The 17,672-nt window shown below is 35.2% G+C and overlaps 3 protein-coding genes across 9 annotated transcripts in view; 1 reads left to right on the top strand and 2 right to left on the bottom strand.

Moving 5' to 3' along the window:
• Positions 1-475: 475 nt before the first annotated feature.
• Positions 476-4,865, bottom strand: LOC126764894 (oxysterol-binding protein 1). Its single transcript, XM_050482574.1, has 3 exons — positions 4,709-4,865; positions 2,768-4,478; positions 476-2,191 (listed from the first exon to the last, which is right to left on the bottom strand). Exons 2-3 carry the CDS (start codon positions 4,409-4,411, stop codon positions 1,442-1,444), a joined length of 2,394 nt encoding a protein of 797 aa, XP_050338531.1. The 5' UTR covers positions 4,412-4,478; positions 4,709-4,865; the 3' UTR covers positions 476-1,441.
• A 753-nt stretch (positions 4,866-5,618) lies between these two features.
• Positions 5,619-13,867, bottom strand: LOC126764855 (protein phosphatase Slingshot). Of its 2 annotated transcripts, none has more exons than XM_050482476.1 (8): positions 13,670-13,867; positions 11,667-11,710; positions 11,408-11,600; positions 10,866-11,341; positions 10,735-10,800; positions 10,470-10,664; positions 10,131-10,400; positions 5,619-10,052 (listed from the first exon to the last, which is right to left on the bottom strand). In XM_050482476.1, exons 1-8 carry the CDS (start codon positions 13,778-13,780, stop codon positions 6,791-6,793), a joined length of 4,617 nt encoding a protein of 1,538 aa, XP_050338433.1. In that variant the 5' UTR covers positions 13,781-13,867; the 3' UTR covers positions 5,619-6,790. The 2 variants fall into 2 exon arrangements, with proteins under 2 accessions (XP_050338433.1, XP_050338439.1); XM_050482482.1 differs by lacking the exon at positions 13,670-13,867 and adding an exon at positions 13,346-13,384.
• A 389-nt stretch (positions 13,868-14,256) lies between these two features.
• The window catches only part of LOC126764953 (nicotinamide/nicotinic acid mononucleotide adenylyltransferase 3-like), a 28,907-nt gene continuing 25,491 nt past the window's right edge, over positions 14,257-17,672 (top strand). For 3 of the 6 annotated variants that reach the window (XR_007668200.1, XR_007668194.1, XR_007668207.1), the window contains exons 1-7: positions 14,257-14,382; positions 14,473-14,682; positions 14,774-14,931; positions 15,000-15,239; positions 15,309-15,410; positions 15,484-15,635; positions 16,001-16,149. Coding sequence is in view for 3 of the 6 variants with exons in the window: in XM_050482614.1 (XP_050338571.1) it covers positions 14,568-14,682; positions 14,774-14,931; positions 15,000-15,239; positions 15,309-15,410; positions 15,484-15,635 (767 nt within the window). In the remaining 3 variants the exon portion in view is untranslated. The remainder of the gene's footprint in view (positions 14,383-14,472; positions 14,683-14,773; positions 14,932-14,999; positions 15,240-15,308; positions 15,411-15,483; positions 15,636-16,000; positions 16,150-17,672) is intronic. The other 3 variants (XM_050482614.1, XM_050482613.1, XM_050482615.1) reach the window with 3 other exon arrangements.

Here is a 17,672-nt window from a genome sequence, read left to right as displayed (position 1 = left end):
AAGAATTTATGTGTAGAGTCCTATTGCAGCAATACAATTTCTCATTATCAATTCTTAGTAGATATTGCCGCTAATTGTTGCTATAACCACTAGAGACCATATTATGCACAATTTAGTCGATTTGTCTGCTGGGTATACCTCTATTGACAAGTACAGGTTTATTATGTATTGGCTTTGAACTCTTATCGGTTTACAACTCTAATAACAGAATTGCTGGTCAAACACTTAACTGAATAAGCAGGCCGTAAAAATAATATACATACTATACATATGTATATAAGCACCTGACAATGACTCACATGCCGAACGAACATATGCAATCTTTGGCTTTTAAACATTTTTCTTAAAAAAATGTATTTTACTAATCAGCATTCTGTGGTCACTTAAATCGCTGTACTAGGTAGCATTAGTAATAAATAGTGTCATAAAAGCAGTTGTCGCCCGCTTTGCAAATGCACTTGAAGAAAAACCTGTGTTTGTGTGTGTCTGTGTTTATTTAACCATGAATTTCTATTTTTTTTTTTTTTAATTCAATAATACTACATTATAATTTTTAATAATAATAATAATAATAATAATTGTTTTCGATTTTAACATGTAACATATGTGTATTTCTTAGCTTGCAATTTGCATTTATTTACATTAAAAAGGAAAGAAAACACTTACATTACAAACTAAGCAATATAATACGAGTAGGAAGTTAATTAGAGTAGAGTGTGTAACGTTGATGTTTAGTATAATGCATATTCCAAGCATACTTTTGTTTTCTGCTGTACATTCATATCTATTTACATACTATATAAGTATGTAGGTATGTTGGTTGTTGGCTCGTATTAATGACGGCAAATGGTGCGTGGCCGATATATGGCGTTTTGTTCGCGGCAATAAACTGCAAAATACCAGCAGCAATTCGAAGATATTTCCTTAAACTAACAAATAGCGATATTGTTTATTGTACGATATTCTTTAATTATTTGCCTTCGATTGCTGTATATGTATTCGGATTCGCTTCGCAGTTTATTTTCTTTCAGCCAATATTTTTAAACGCTTTGTTCATATCAACTCATACAAAAATGCTGATGTTCATTATGAAGAAACATTTTCTGTTTTTGGTTTTATTTTAATATTCATTACATTTTCTTAACTTTTTAAAAGATTTTTTTTTGTAAAACATTACTTTCACTTTTTCTAATGGATTTATAGTGTATTTCATTTTGCCAAATTTTGTTTTTATTTTTTTCATCTAAAATTATTCGTTTGAGTGCATTTTCGTCTTTCTATAATTTTCTAAGTATGTGTATGTAGGTATATTTTGTTAAGTTTTACTTCACTTTTAGTTTAATATTATATAATATAACTTTCGCATTTAAACTTTTAAATTTTCATGTATTATGTTAGTGGGTTTCGCTGTTAAGCTTTTGGTAAAAACGTTTTATTACATTTAGAATATGTCAGGACATTGAGACCAGTCTTGATCTTGCTTGTGCTTCCAATAGGATTCATTAAAAACATGCACCAAATTATCACTACCCTCTTCCTTTTCTCGTCTAAACCATAACGGTTCATATGGCTGATATGGACGACCCTCGTTTGCTGCAGCTTCTGCTTCCGATTCGCGTTCTCGCCGCTTTCTACGTTGCTTCTCCTCCAGTCGCAGCTTTTCACGATTACTCTCATCCCATTTCCCATCTTCCATCAAACGTTGATCGGGACGAAGACGTGAGTCGGTAGGTGCAACTCCCTCTTCGGGTTCATTCAATTGGGCTGCCAACGTTGTAAAGTTGTAGAACTTGTCACTATCTGGTGCCTGCATTCGTCGTGTCCACACTGTTTTGTAACCACCGGTTTGGTAAACTGGACTATCAGTGGAACCGGAAGTTGAAAGTACAGGCGCAATTTCGATAGAAGCATCCCAAGTGCCACGCAACACCCATTTGACTTCTTTATTCCGATCCATGATCACGCCCTTTACGCGACGCTGTTGCTCGCGTGAAAAGTATGAATATGCAATGTATTTAAGATGACATGTGAGACCGGATGCTGCATTGAGTCCTCTGATTTCCATGTCGCCATGTTGATCGACCCATAATTTTCCAACGATAATATTATTAATGGTCGTCGTTACTTTACGCCACGTGTATTTATGACCAGTTGCGGGGAAATTTACGTATGCGCTCCCAAGCGGTATGACCTGAAAGCGATTGAAAGATCATTTAAATTTTCTGTATTTTTATTAGGAACCAATTGAACTTGAACACAACGGTCACAAATTTATGCATATGCACTTATATAAAGCATTTATTTATGTATATATGTATATGAACAAACTGAGTTTACTGTGATAAAATGCCATGTTTATGGTATTATGTTAAAGTTAAACAGTGCTATATTTTAATAAACATATTACATTTTCAAAGCATTGAAAATAAATTTAAGTGTCATTCATTTGGTAATTATAAAATCCCTATTTATCTACAGGGTATTATTGAGTCTACACATACATACATATGTATATACGTAAACGAATATGAATATAAAACATGCAATTTCAACATATGTACATACATATGTATATTATTTAAATTGCGTGTCGTAAATGACATCGTTATTTAATTAAACCTATTTCGTAAACTGTAGGTGATTGAATGTGTGTACATATTGAATCATAAAAAAAGCAATTGGCGAAATTATTGCAGAATCGTAATAAAGCGAAATATGAAAACATTGAAATATTTTCTTCAATGTTTAAATTTTAGGACTGACTTACCTGCAGATATTTTCCGCGAAATTTGCTTGTCATTGTGAATTCCTGCCAGCAGGTCCATTCACGCCCCTCGCAATGTAAAGCAGCCATTGGTGGATGATGTGAAACCTGTTCAGCGAGGACCCGCCATCCAAGGTCATCCATGCGATCACATTCAAACGTCTCACCTAAAAGTGGATTGAAAGGTTTGCCAGTCCGATTTGTCGTTGTTGCATAGCTAGTAATTGTAAAGGCCGCCACATATGCCAACTGTTCACATTCATCTGTACAACGTGCAGCTGCGTCCAACAAATCGGCATATTCATAATCTTCCGTAAGTCGTTGAAGCATTGACAAAGGCTCATTAAAATTAACTGGCATTGGAATTTTCGAAAGTTCTTTACCGATGCAATTTTTCATTACCGACCATAGATTAAGTGGATGATTGGGTTTATCTGGTACGCGCGTACGTCGTTGCCGATTTGTCTTAGGTAGTTGTGCGACCTTTTGATTTTGCTGGTTTCCATTATTGTGTTTGGAGATACTTTTTTGAGATATAATGCTACTTTTTTTGCTTATAACAACAACTTGCTGAGGCTCGGATTCGGTTAGTTTAAGTTCTTCATTTTCTGAAGAACTGCTATGGTGTGTTTGTTCCTCTGAGTTAGAGCGTGTTTTTTGTAGTTTCATAACAAATGATCCATCTTCAACATCCTCCCCTTTATGAGTACTACTTTTTGAAGGCAATGTCATTACAAATCCACTAGCTTCATTCGGTGAATTTTCGCCGAATACTCCGTTGTTCTCTTCTGCGTCAAAAAATTCGTTTTCGTCGTCAGATGTAACAGCATTTGGTGAAGCTGCACTTTCGTTTGCTATTGCTAGCGGTTTATTATGTTGCGCGGCTGTGTGTGCTGCCTGTTCGAGGCGAGTTTGCTGTTTGGCTAACATTTCAACCATTTCTTCCAGCCGTTGTCGTTGCTCTCTTTCGTGCTCAACCATTTTCGACCACTTATGGCCTTGCGACTCAGCACTGCGTAGGTAATCGTTACATGCATTAATCATTGCATTGCATGTAATACGAAACAGCGTAGCCCGCTCATTAACAATCTTTGTGCGACTGGCAAGTGACTCTTCGTCATTCGACTCTAACTCACTTAGTGCTCTCTGTAAAGCAATGCCATGTTTAGTAATTAAATCGTAACAGGTGCGCAAACTCTCCAGACGACCTGTTAGCTCTGCCATCACTGTGTTGATTTCTTGGCTAGGTACCACATGTGACGTTTCAACTTCCTCCTCTTCCTCGGTTTCCATAGTACGTATTGCTTTTGCTTTGGCTAATTCCAAAGCCGTAACCCAAGATTGTCGTTCTACCTCATTGGCAGCTTTAATATGAAACGTTTGTGTACCACCATTTGAGATAACAAAAGTGCACGAATCCACTGTGTGTATAAGAGCACCGTGAAGCGATATAGTACCGCGACATGTGTGATTCATTTCAGCTTGGCTGCGATAATAACTCAAAACACCTCTTGATAGGACAAACCAACGTCGTTGATAACCTTTAATATAGTTGGTCCACTTCATAAGCCAACCTTTCATTTCCGGGTCTTTACTTCCTGCGACACTCCGTTCAGGAGTCGGTTTATTAAGAAGCATGTCCGACATAATTTCAATTGATGATCCCCTACTCCTGCCCGGTTTTACTACTGCTCCTCGAACCTTATTTTTATTTCTATATGACAAGTTGTTAATTGAACAAATACCGTTGCCAGCGCCGCCAGCCCCACCACCACAACACAACCAACAAACAACAAATGTATAAAGTTCGTCGCACAATCAATTGTACACACGGTGTAAAATTAAGAACATCAGTAAGAAAGAAAAAAAAAGTAATTAGCACATCATCTAACGCCACGTATTACAGAACTTTTTCAATGTTTTTACACAATGAACTTAGATTACCCCGTTTCCGATGTTAATTTATTTACTTGCTTATTGCATTACAACTTCCCGATCAGCGTTTATACGCTACAAAATTGCACAAATTTTCGACTTTTCTATGCAAAAATTGGAAAACCTTACCAAAGGAACAGATGAAAACGAGAATTTGACAAATATTGACGTAGAATTGATGTGAGTCAGTGCTGCCTTTTTTCGGTGAATATTGGTGTTGCCAGCGAAATAACCAATAGTGGGTTTAAAAATTACGCAAAACGTATAAAATGTGTGAAAGTTATAAACAATACTTTTATATCTATATATAGTACTGAGTACCGGTAAATATTAATTAAATAAAATTTATAAGTAATTTTAAGGCATTTGGCCTTGTCATGTATTACTAGTGAGAAAAGGTATGTTATTAAAAATATTATCTTGTGCCTACCCTGGCAGACATTGGGGCGACACAGTCTGTTGCTACAATAATAAAACAAAAATTAAAACAACAGTAAACTGAATTTAAATTTCTTGAATTCTTTGATGAAATGTTTCCCAAAAAGGATGGCGAATGTCCCTGGGGTCAGACCCTTAGCCGGATATAAATTCGTTTTTGACGCGACTTCCATTGGTACTATAATACGTTGCATTCGATCCTATGAAATGTTTCGCAGAATTTTTTATCAATATACATATACTTATTAATATTGTGGCAAAATTCTCTCTTTCAATATAAAAATAACAAATCCAAAGTTTTTTCGTATTTAATATGAGCTTTAATAGGTATTTTAAAAACCATTTGTTCATACAAACATAAAAATAGAAAAATCTTACAATATTTACAAAATATTTGCTTTTTTGTTGCTGGCTAATTAGTTAATGTTATGATTTGACGACTGTTTTTTATTTTTAAATATTTTGTATGCCTTATGCTGAATTTTGTTTCGTTAAAAATTTAAATATGCATTTTTTTGCAATGTGCTGTTTTCAAAATATAATATGATTGCGGTATTGTGGTAGTTGGAGTTGTTCCTGTGTATGTGTAGGATAAATATATATTTTATGGTTTTATTGGTGAGTCGTGCCGAATTTGTTGCAAATGCTTATAATTAAAATACAAATACAGTACGGCAATGGTAAAAAGCGCTACGTAGTAGTACATACATAAAAACTGCTCCTTACGTTTTCTAATGCGATCTTTATGTTTATAAATAATAATGATTTTGTTAAAATCAGAATATAATAATAATACAAATAAGTCGGTACATGGAAAAGATAATGGCATGAGAGATTGGATATGAATAAAAATAGAAATTAGCAATGAATATATGTATATATAACTATGTATATCAGTACATTGCATCGCTAACAATTTTAAGTTATAATAAAAGTTTAAAGAACAAGCTGTGAACTACGGAAAGAAATTAGCGTGCTTAGTGATATTGTGAGGGCGAAATATAATGTAAAATAGCGTGAAATACTCACACACACACACGTAGAAAACGCTATGTAAAAAAAAAAGTTCACTGAAAAAAAAATTAAGTTGCGGCGAAGAAATGCAAAATATTTAGAATACTAATTATTAAAATTATCATCTTTGATATTTCTTGGCTATGACGACTGAAGTGCACTTGAACTTAAATTCCATTTTTGTGATTGAGTTTATTTGCATGTCGATTAAAGCTGATTAATGAAGCGTAGTCGGAAGACAATTTTTTGTCGCGCTGGCAGTGGACAATATCAAAATAAACAAATATTTTAGAAATGCAAGCAGCAACAAACTTTTTCCCCCTTAGAAAAATACTTATATAGTTTAGGGATTGGTTAGAAAATGCTTAGAAATGCAAAGAAGCGGTTGCGCGGGAAACGAAGCTGATAAAGAATAACTGGTGGTTAAGTGAGCATATAAATTTTACACAGATCTTAAACACTCACTAACATTATAAAAAAATATCAGGGCGGTTCAACAGTGCACTGAAATGATGCGTGTGTATGAGTTTTTCGCTTTTCGGGGCGTGGTTGTGAAGAAGTGCTGTTACAACATTATACAAATGAGTACACCAAACACAGATTTTGGTTAAGGGGACGGTGCGACATCGCTGATATAATTTACATGGTATTGTAAGCGGCTGTATTGAAGCTCTGTTTTGGTAACGTTAGCCGGCTGAGTGGATGCGTGCGGCCATGCTGTTGTAAACGACGCTGATGTTGTTGCTGCTGTAGTTGTGGTTGCTGTTGGGCATTGTCTCCCAAAGGTGGCTGAGAATTGTTGCCATGCGATGATTGAGTGGTCTTAGCTGGTGCAGGAGGCGGCCTGCCATCACTATACTCGTGGTGTGACAAACGACCGCCAATAGCGCCGCCAGTTCTACTACTACCCATCGATATAGATTTGTGCGACGCATGACCACCACTTTCATAATAGGAATGACGGCGGGGTTTCGAATGACTGGTGGAACTAGCAATCGACGCTAGTGTTGTTGGTACTGAACATGAGGAGGAGGATGAAGGAGATGAGAAGGACATATTTGAAGATATTGGGTTAGAGCCCACAACGCAATCTTGTTTGCTTGTGGGCATGATCGGAGTTGGCGTTTGGTATTTATGCACCAGCACCTTAACGTTGCGGTCAACATATGGATCAGACATGCTCGATGATGTCGACGATGTAGACGAAGACGACGATGCTACTGACATTGTCGTGGATGCAGTAGAGACGGGCGTAAATATAGACTGCGTTATTGCGTTTATAGTGCTTGATGTCGTATCAACCATTTCAGGAGCTGTTTCAGTCTCACAGAGTGGTGCTGCGGTGAGACTGTGCGTTGTAGAAGCTGTTGTTGTAACGTCTGCAGTCAATGCAATTTGCGGATTGTGTTGGCGGGAATGATGTGGATCCGCATGCTGCGCCACTGGTGAAGAAGGCAATGAGTGATGACCTTTCTTCGCAGGCAAGACTGCTGTTTGTATTTGTAATACATTTCCACTAGTGGCACCGCTGCCACTATTACCACTGCCCGCTTTGGCCTCAAAACTTTTTTTGAGTATTTGCACAGTACCGGAGATACGTTGATCAGTGATGTTAGCACCACTGCCAACATTTCCTCGCATTAATACGATCTCCTCATCTTCGTCTACGCCGGATATTAGAGTTGTGACTGTGTCAGATTCAGGTGGTAACATATTTTTATTCTCTATATCGGATATTGTGTACGATTCGGGAGCAGAGGAAGCTGAAAATAAGTCATTGTGGAGCGGCCGGCTGCCGTCACTTCGACGCATAACCATCTGGCATGCTAATACGTCCGCACCGGCATTGCTACCGCCAGTTGAAGTACTTGTAACCCCGGGTACAATTTCGACGCTGTTGCAGCGATATGGAGGACAACGGGTGCGTGTCGAACCGGCAGCTGAAGCACTTCGAAACAAATTAATTGCACCTTTGGCGATGCGCTTTGCACTGTTGGCTACTGTGGTTTCATCAGACGAACGCTCACCATTTTCTGAACACAATTTCTTTAGCGTATGATTGTTGCCAGTGCTACCGCATTGTTCCAATTTCTGTTTAGTGCGCTTCACCGTTCCCACATGGTGTTGATGCTGATATTGCATCGATCCACTCTGGTAAATTTGTGTGGCAGTCTTATTGCTCTTATTGATGTTAAGTTCATGTATTTGCCCTTCGAGTATTGCCCCGCCGCCATATTGGCAGGAGTTGCGATTGCTGTCATATGCTGACCAGGAACTATTTCGTACTGGTACAGCGCTTCTCGTATCTCCTGAACCCCAAGAGGCATGTCGTGAGGGCAAATCCCGATGCCTATGGGTTCGAGTTATCACTCGCTCCTCTAATGTGGTAGTCGTCGAAGATGCGACGCTCGATGAGATCGAATCAATACTGCTATTAGAGCCCAATTTGCTGTTAGCACAACTGCTGGCACTCGTACCTGCACCCAGAACGTTGAGACGATCTAAAACAATACCACCGGTTCTGCTGCCACCACTCAAGTCACTTGTACCACTGATTGCAGTCCAGGACTGAGTTTTGCGGCTATGACGTCTGCCGTCCAATTTGAATTGCTCCTCTTTTGTAGGCTCAGTGGGAGATGCATCCATTACATTATTTGCAATATCATCACTTACATTTGTGGTGTCGGAACACATACTTGATCTATTCTGAACAAGTGCCTCGTCGCCACCTCCAATTTCGGCAGCAGATTTCAGGTTGGATGTCTGTGTTATGAGTTTTGCAGACGATGTCCAAACGGGGCTGTGCTCAGTTTGCACTGTGGCGTCGCCGCCATAACAAGGTAACATTTCCATACGTGTTACTGTTGTGCCAGTATCGTGCGAAACCGAGCGACCGAATTGCAAGTTAAGAGATCTACGATCGTCGGCCGTCTTACGTGTATTTGTATGTGTTTCGAGATCCTGTACACGAGTACGTACAGATGCTATTTGTTGTTTCTGTTTCTTTTGTTGTAACTGATGTTGGGAAATGGTTGAAGGAGGCGGCGGCGGTGGAGGTGGCGGCGGTTGTACATTCTTTTGTATGTGGCGTACTTGATTTTGCGTAACACTATAATTTTCGCCATTACTTCCGGGAAAACGCATATTCTTCGGCTCCTCTGCTACACTTCGTTCCGGCGTTAGATTTTCCAACGATTGACTCTGCTGTTTAATTACTACTGTCATATGTGGCACGTGTGGCACCGCCTGCGGTGATGTGCTACTGGACCGACGCACCAGGCGACGTTGCTTGGCTTCATTTGTGCCGCCACTATTAATGGCGGCTGAAACTTTTGATCGTCCAACACTTTTGCCACTCAAAATGTTCCCATCGGTACAAGCCACAACGTTATCACCACAGCTTACATCATCATGACCGCCGGTTGACTTCGATTTGGATTGATTTAGGGCCTGTATGAGTGGTGTGGGCTCACTGCCAGGCAGAAGACGCGCGTCTTTTGTGCTTTTCAAATTCGTCTCACTTTTACTGCGCTGCAGTTTTTCTTTATTCTTCATTGCATCCAACATGCCGCGGTAAGTTTCCAATTGATTGAGGAAATTCTTATTCGGCTTTATGCAGCTACGGCGTTCTTTAACGTGTTGCAGTGCATGTTTAAATTCCCAGTTGTATGCCTTCATGGCGTAAGCGATTACCACTGATGCCGATCGGCTGACACCCATTTTACAGTGTACCAGTACTTTGGAGCCTTCCGACTTGGCACGAGTTATGTAACGAAATGTGTTGTCCCAGTGTTTCAACAAATTCGTTTTTTCATCATCATATACTCTTACATTAAAGTAATCAAATACACCCGGGAAGAAATTGTCGATCTCGCGAGTTACATTAAGTATATGGCGTATACTGCAATAAATACATATTAATAAGGGGTACTTTTGTAAACAATAGATATGGAATATTAATATAAAAATAATAAAATACCCATTTTTTTGCAACTCCTCCAAGTTGCTGGCATTCCATTCCGAACCAAGATAGACATGATCGAAAATTTCTGTTGGCGCATCCATTTGACCTAAGATGGTTAACATTTCCGCATCAATGAATGACTTGAATTCGCCTAAGTCCATATCAAGTAGTTCTTCAAGTCGACCACGTATATATTTTGAGGTAACCTCATCTAAATCCACTGACATCATTATTTCCTTCAACTTCATTTTTATAACACTTTCCGTTTCCTCCTTTGCTGTTGGTCTATAATAAATACATAAGAATAGAATTAATAATGTATGCTATATAACTGTAAATTTTTTCTTGATATACTTGTTTCTTATGGCATCTGGCGAAGGGGGACGTCGGCTTTCGATTGAGTCCATAGCATTCCACTCATTCAGGCAAGACTGTTCAGATTCGATATGGCTATCATAAAATGATGTCCAATCGTGCGATGGTCCACGCGGATAGAAATTATTCTCACGAGCCTTTTGCGATACTTTATGTAATGTTTGTAATGCAGACCTTACAAAAAATAATTAAAGATTAGTTGATTTTTACATTAGTATATTATTATGTATAAGCATAAACTTACCACATGGCTTGCACAGAAACAGGCTTAAAAATATGGGTTTTACCATAAACTGAAACGCTAAAACCACTAAGCAAATAAAATTTATTTAATTAATATAAAATAATATGTAGGCATACATTTTGTAGACTTACCCATCACCATCAAGATGTATTGTCGTATCGGCAAGTATAGGCAATACAAGTCCAATTGTGGTACGTTCGTTACAGTCAATGCCCAGTAGACAGGATTCTTCGACACCATCCTCGCAAATTTTACTATCGCCTGAGGCACTGATTTTCTCTGTATCACTTTTTATGGTCTGCCGTTGAGTTGCTTTCGCAGATTGAGATCCGCTGGTGTAATTTTTGTCTTGAGCATCCGTTGACTCCTCACCGCCACTACTTGACTCCGTTTGTGACTGCTGCTGTTGTGGCGTTCGTTTAATACTATCCGCTGACGATTGACGCATAGTAACGATATTTGCCGATGCTATGGCATTGTTCGCTTTTGTCGAATTATGTCGCATAATTTTATTTTTTCGATCGGTGGTTGTGGGGCGGTAGCAACAACGTGATACAATCACTAAATACCTTGTGCGATTCGGTCGTTGGGACTCTAATTTAACAGCCTATATGAAAAATAAAATATTTTAGTTATTTATAATACTACAATATGTACCAGTTGAATATTTTACCATCTTCAAGGTTTCCTCTGGGTAAAGTAGATCAATCATTGATTGTAAGTGTTGTTGAATATCAGAATTATTACTTTGTGTGCTATTAGTAGATTTCGCCGAATCTGTACTTGCGCGACGTTCATTAGTTTTTGCTGGAACATCTTTAAGAGCAAGTCCCAAAACAGTGTCCTTAACGGCAAAGAAGCATTCGCTATAAGAAGTGTGAAAAAATATATAATTTAAGAATACACCAGGGCAATGTTTGTATTTATATTACCTCTTTTCAGATCTATTGCCTTCATCATCCTCAGTTTCTCCTTCCTGTAAATAAAACAGCAATTTATAAATAATTGTTGCGAACAATTTTTGATAGGAGTGAAAAATAGGATGAATCAAAGACCCATCTATATTAATAAATTCTTATTCAGAGTTCGATTGTATTATTGCCGGAACAAAATTTGCAAAACATTGTTGAAGTGCACCGGGCTTTCCTGAGAACACCGGGCGGAATTGTTCCAGATATACCCCCTCTATTCTACACTGTATTCACTACATACTAACTACACATGTTAACTAGCTATAAATATCAAATTATTAGTTAATGACTCTGAAAAGAGGATAGGACCTTCATATCAATAATGGATAAAGTGAAATGAAATAATTTACAAATATTTTATTATTACTTATTATATACAAATAAGAGTTGAAAAACATATAAAAAGTAGTTTTTTTCGTTTAAACACTTTAATACTCTAACTTTTTGTATAATTAAAAACACTATCAATAGATAACCCTCTTATAATTGTTGGGCAGTAAAATGTGTGAGTCATAATAAACCCCTATGATAAGCAAGACTTAAAACCTCCATCATTGATAACAATCAGTGATGCCATAACAACCAAATAATTGCAACCAAACAAGGAAACTTATTTAGCAATGTAAAATAACAACGCGTAAACATTCACACAAGTATATATACATACATACAAACAAAATATTTGATATGAGGCAAAACAAAGAGACCATTCATGGAATATGCGAATATACCAAAATATTCACGGTAATGCTAATAATTATAATTGTTGTCGATCTAAAATGTGCTTATATGTATGTATGTATGTATATAAAGATATAGTATGTATGTACATACGTTCATATTTTACATATAAACTTCATATCATACATACATATGTATATATATTCGTAATAGCATTGATGTTCGCGTCTGCGTCTGTTCAGAACAAGGTCAAGAAAATTGTGGGCTGAAAATATATTTTCTTCAAATATATTAAATATACAAATGTATATACATACTATATATACAAATAATATATGTATGTGCACTATTGAGATTACGACATATTTATATTTAACACTGTTATTGTAAATGCATGTTTTCAAAGGTGGTCTTTTAGTTAGCGCCTTAATTGACATTCAATTAAACACCGGAAGTGCTAGCATCATCTAAATTACTCATTTTTATTTTCGCTTCATAATCAAGTTTTAGAAAAAAGAACAAGAAATAACAATTATTACAACGGACTGCATGCATTATCAAACTTAGATCAGCCTTTCGAACATACTAAATACAAAACAAATGTAAAGAAATAAAAGCAAAACAAAAGCCGATATAAACATATACTAAAGAAAGAACATAAATGCTTGCACGGATGATCGCGACGTCGAAGTCAACGCCAACTACAGCACCATTGGCCACATATGAAAAAAGTGAATAATTTGGCATTTGCGCAACGCACTTTTCCTTTTTTGCACATTTCGGTATGATTGTAGCGACAATAAAATGGCAACGAGGAAATATGTATGTAAGAAAAGAAACATCAGCAAACTACTAACATAGGCACTATGCAAAAAAAACGGCCAACCTACGATCGAGTAAGATATAAAGTCACTAGGGTATTTAAGTTTTCTGCTTCAATACACATATTTGCCTCTTACTATAATTATTTTGACGAATTTCATTTCTGCTGGATTTAGGGAGGTGGAATTGTCACAATTTCATTTTCCTGCATAGGGAGTAGATGTGAAATTACGTCTCCTCCCCTTCAATATATACAGAAGAAAATTATTTTAGTCACTGCACATCACTTATGTATTGTACATATTTGTGGAAAACATTTAAGAAAAATTGAATAAGGTACATATTATATCACTAAACAATAACTCTTTACGGAATTCACTGAATTTTAACAAATAAAAGGGAGTGAAAAAATGTTTTCCATCTTTTTAGAGTCGCTCCCTTTGTGGGACAAACAAACTCACCGAGCCACATTGTGGCGGCGAACCAGTAACACTCGGCGAACGCTGCACGGTCACCAATGCCATGCTCATTTGGCGGAGTTTCCTACGTTTTTCGCCAGTAGAACTTTTCATAAATTCATTTTTAAATACTTATGATCACTATAACTATTTGCACAACGCACGACAATTGCAATAATTACGGCTGACTACAAATATACAAAAAAATTTACTTGTCAGTTTGCTGTCAGTTTGAGTGAACATTGTCAGGTTGGTAGTACTTGTTAAAGTTATCGATTCACAAGAAACCAAAAAGTAACATAACTTTATTACATGTGTATAACAGTTATAAATTACGGCTACATAAATAATAAAAAAATTTGGTTATAATATTTCACACACGAAATTATGAATAAATAATTATGAACAGTTGATTTAAATTTTATAATTAGTTTAACAATAATATACCATTATGATCTATTCGTAACACGAAATAAGCACATATAAGGGGTGGCAAATTGAACATATATTACGTTCTCTTTTTCTTATACAATTAGGCCAGCAGATGGCGCTCACTTTATTTTATTTTGCCCTTTGCACAAGTTTCGTAAATATTGAATAATATAAACGCACAAACATATGATTTAAAGTTTTCTGTAGAAATTGTAAAATATTGCACAAGTTCATAGATTTTTATATTAACTGTATTTATAAAATACTTCTGAGATTAATTAAACGTAAGTATTATTTAGAATAAGATAATAAAGTGTTTTTATCAATGCACAACTTCATTCTACGACTTATCTTCGTTTCTACGGTTTCATTAGTTCATTGTTTCGAAGGTCAACTTGCCGTGATTGCAAAATACACTTTCGTAGTTTTCTCTTTATTGTTCAAGACAAGAATTATATAAACAACCATAATGTCGACAATAATTGAAGATGAACAAATGAATAATCAGCGAGTGTTGCCTCGGATAGTTCTGATAGCCTGTGGTTCCTTCAGCCCACCGACACCAATGCACTTTCGCATGTTCGGTAAGATTGTGAAATACTATTAAACGCATTCACATTAAATATGCGAATATATGAAATATATTTTTTATTTTATTTTTCCTTTATGATATAGAAATTGCCCGTGATTATTACAAAACACAAGGAACACATCACGTCATTGGTGGCATCGTTTCACCCACACACGATTCATACCAGAAAAAAGGACTCGTTGCTGGTACACATCGATTTGCTATGTTAAAATTAGCATTGCAATCCTCAACATGGATTAAAGTAAGTTGGTTATACCATCTATTCAGACTTTTATTTATTAATTAACTCTTTAAATTTTTAATTTTAAGCCCTCAGACTGGGAAATACAGCAAACGGAATGGTCACGCACAATCTCCGTTCTGCAGTACCATCAAAACTATATAAATAACTATATCAATTCACCACTAGAAAGTGACATGAACGGTACTCTACCTAGTTGGATGCCTCCCGGTTTGCGTGAGCGGCAGGATGGTGTACAATTGAAATTGCTGTGTGGAGCTGATTTACTAGAATCATTTGCAGTGCCGGGGTTATGGGCAGATAAGGATGTATGCATTAGCGCAAATATATTACAGACACTTGATATACAATTTCATTCATTTGTTAATTTTTTTAAGATTGAAGATATTGTTGGCAATCATGGTTTAGTGGTTATCTCACGTAATGGCTCTAATCCTGAAAAATTCATTTTCGAGTCAGATATGTTGACAAAATATCAGGTATGGTTTATCAACAGTTTTGTTTTGATTAGTAGTGGTCACAAAATTATTTTGATTTTTTTTCTTATCAAAGAAACATATTACGTTAATAACTAATTGGGTACTAAACGAGATGAGTTCAACATTAATACGACGTCTTATTTCGCGCGATCAGTCTGTGAAATACTTGCTTGATGACAGGGTCATTGACTATATTCAAATGCAAGGATTATTTAATTGTAAAACGTAAGTTACACTCATTTATAAAATATTTTTTGCGTGTATATTTACTTGGGTACTCAAGTAGGTCATGATATTTATTATTATATACACAAAAGCACTAGGATATAGTTCAGTATAGTTTTAATTTTGACGAAAGTCAGATTACAAAAGTTTGAAACTTTCGCAGTTTCGGCGATTTTATTATCAGATTCCTTTTGCCCTTGAGAATTTCATCATAATATAGTAAAAGTTCAACATCATTACATCAACAAAATAAAAAAAATATTAATAAGTCAGTACTTGAAAGAGCTTTGATTTGTGAACAGCTACTCAATACATAACCTTGCGTTTTGTCTATTTTAACTTTTCCTGGGTCAACTGAGCTTTAGGTGACATAATACTACCGTAAATAAAGCTCTTTCCGACAACATCACTCCGCCTTATAAAATTACAAGTTTAAAAAGCAGTTTCATGCGATTAAAAATTGCAGAAACAAACCGACAACCTGTCACATTTAAGTGGAAACTATTAATGGAGAGTGAGTTGCCTTTAATCTGATTGACAATTTGTTTGTATTTGAATTTGTAATAATTCAGTTTACTAACCAACTGCATGCTAATGAAATGTTCAGTGTTTCCATATCATTTGATACATATATATGTACATATATGTATGTGCATTTCTATGTGCAGACGAGGCATAGAAGTCGATTTCGGATTATTCTATGACAGATTTATATTCTTAAAAATATAAAATTAATGTATGACTACTTTCCGTGTGTCTTAATAGCACATAGAAATGTATGTATGTATATATATACATATGTATGTTTATCTGCGTTAGCATTTGTAAAATCATTGTGCGCATCCAAATGTAAACAAACATGCATCATTTAATATATATGTATGTGTGTACATACATACATATGTGCATATGTATGTATGTTTAGGAGAAATATATAAAAATAGGTATATATACTCATATAGCAGTATAGGCAGAGTTGCGAATATTTTACTGGAAGTTTTTTGGATAAAAAATTATAATTTCAATATTAAACTCCCTTTTAAATTTTTATCGTAATGTTGATTGGAATTAAAAAATTAAAATATAATTTTAATTAATTAAAATTCTTAAATATAATTTTTAAGCAAAAAATCAGTATCAGAACTTGAAAATTTAATTTTTTTATTTTTAATTTATTTTAAAAGTAGTATTTAAATGTTTTATTACCACTTTAGAAATTTCCATGTAACTTTTAATACCTAACATTTTGGAATTTTCAAAAATTGGAATTAAAAGTTGAATTTTTCGAAAATTTGGAATTAAAAATTAAAATTTTTGAAAATTGTAATTGAAAATTGGAAACTTATTTTTGAATCCCATAATCGAAATAAAATTAAAAAAATGTTAAAATATTTTTTTATTTTAAAAACCGCTGTAACAATTACTTAAATGAAAAGAGATGAAAAAGAATATTTAAAAATTTTCTTACTGAAGCACTATAATTAAAATTAATTAATTTTCAACAAAAATTTTGAACTAGTTAAAATTTTATTAAATATATGCCTTCCTTTTCAAAAGATGACAAAAATGGTGGAATACGAAGTACGCAAACGCGAAAAATGTGAATTCGAAAATAACATATTTTTTATTTTTTAATTATAAAGTTGGGTTTAAAATTATATTGTTTTTTTTTCAAACCGGTATTTGGTATCAAAAAAATATTTATTTTTAATTCGGTATTTGAAATAAAAAAAACATTTTTCATGGTTCAATCCGGTATTTGGAATTAAAAAAAATATTTTTCATGGTTCAATCCGGCATTTGGATTTAAAAAAATATTTTTCAGCGTTCAATCCGGCGTTTGAAATAAAAAAATATATTTTTGATCCTTCAAACCTGTATTCGGAACCCTGTATAGGTAGTTCTCATATAGTTCCTTCCTACTTCTATATAGTCTAAAAAATATTTAATTACATTTTTCATTAAAATTTCTTGTGAATAACAGTTTTTAAATGCTCACAAGCTTTTTAAAATAAACTAAAAAATGTTTATTATTGT

The sequence above is a fragment of the Bactrocera neohumeralis genome, chromosome 2 (genome assembly GCF_024586455.1).
Source record: "Bactrocera neohumeralis isolate Rockhampton chromosome 2, APGP_CSIRO_Bneo_wtdbg2-racon-allhic-juicebox.fasta_v2, whole genome shotgun sequence".
NCBI lineage: Eukaryota > Metazoa > Arthropoda > Insecta > Diptera > Tephritidae > Bactrocera > Bactrocera neohumeralis.
This window is presented reverse-complemented; position numbering and strand designations above follow the sequence as displayed.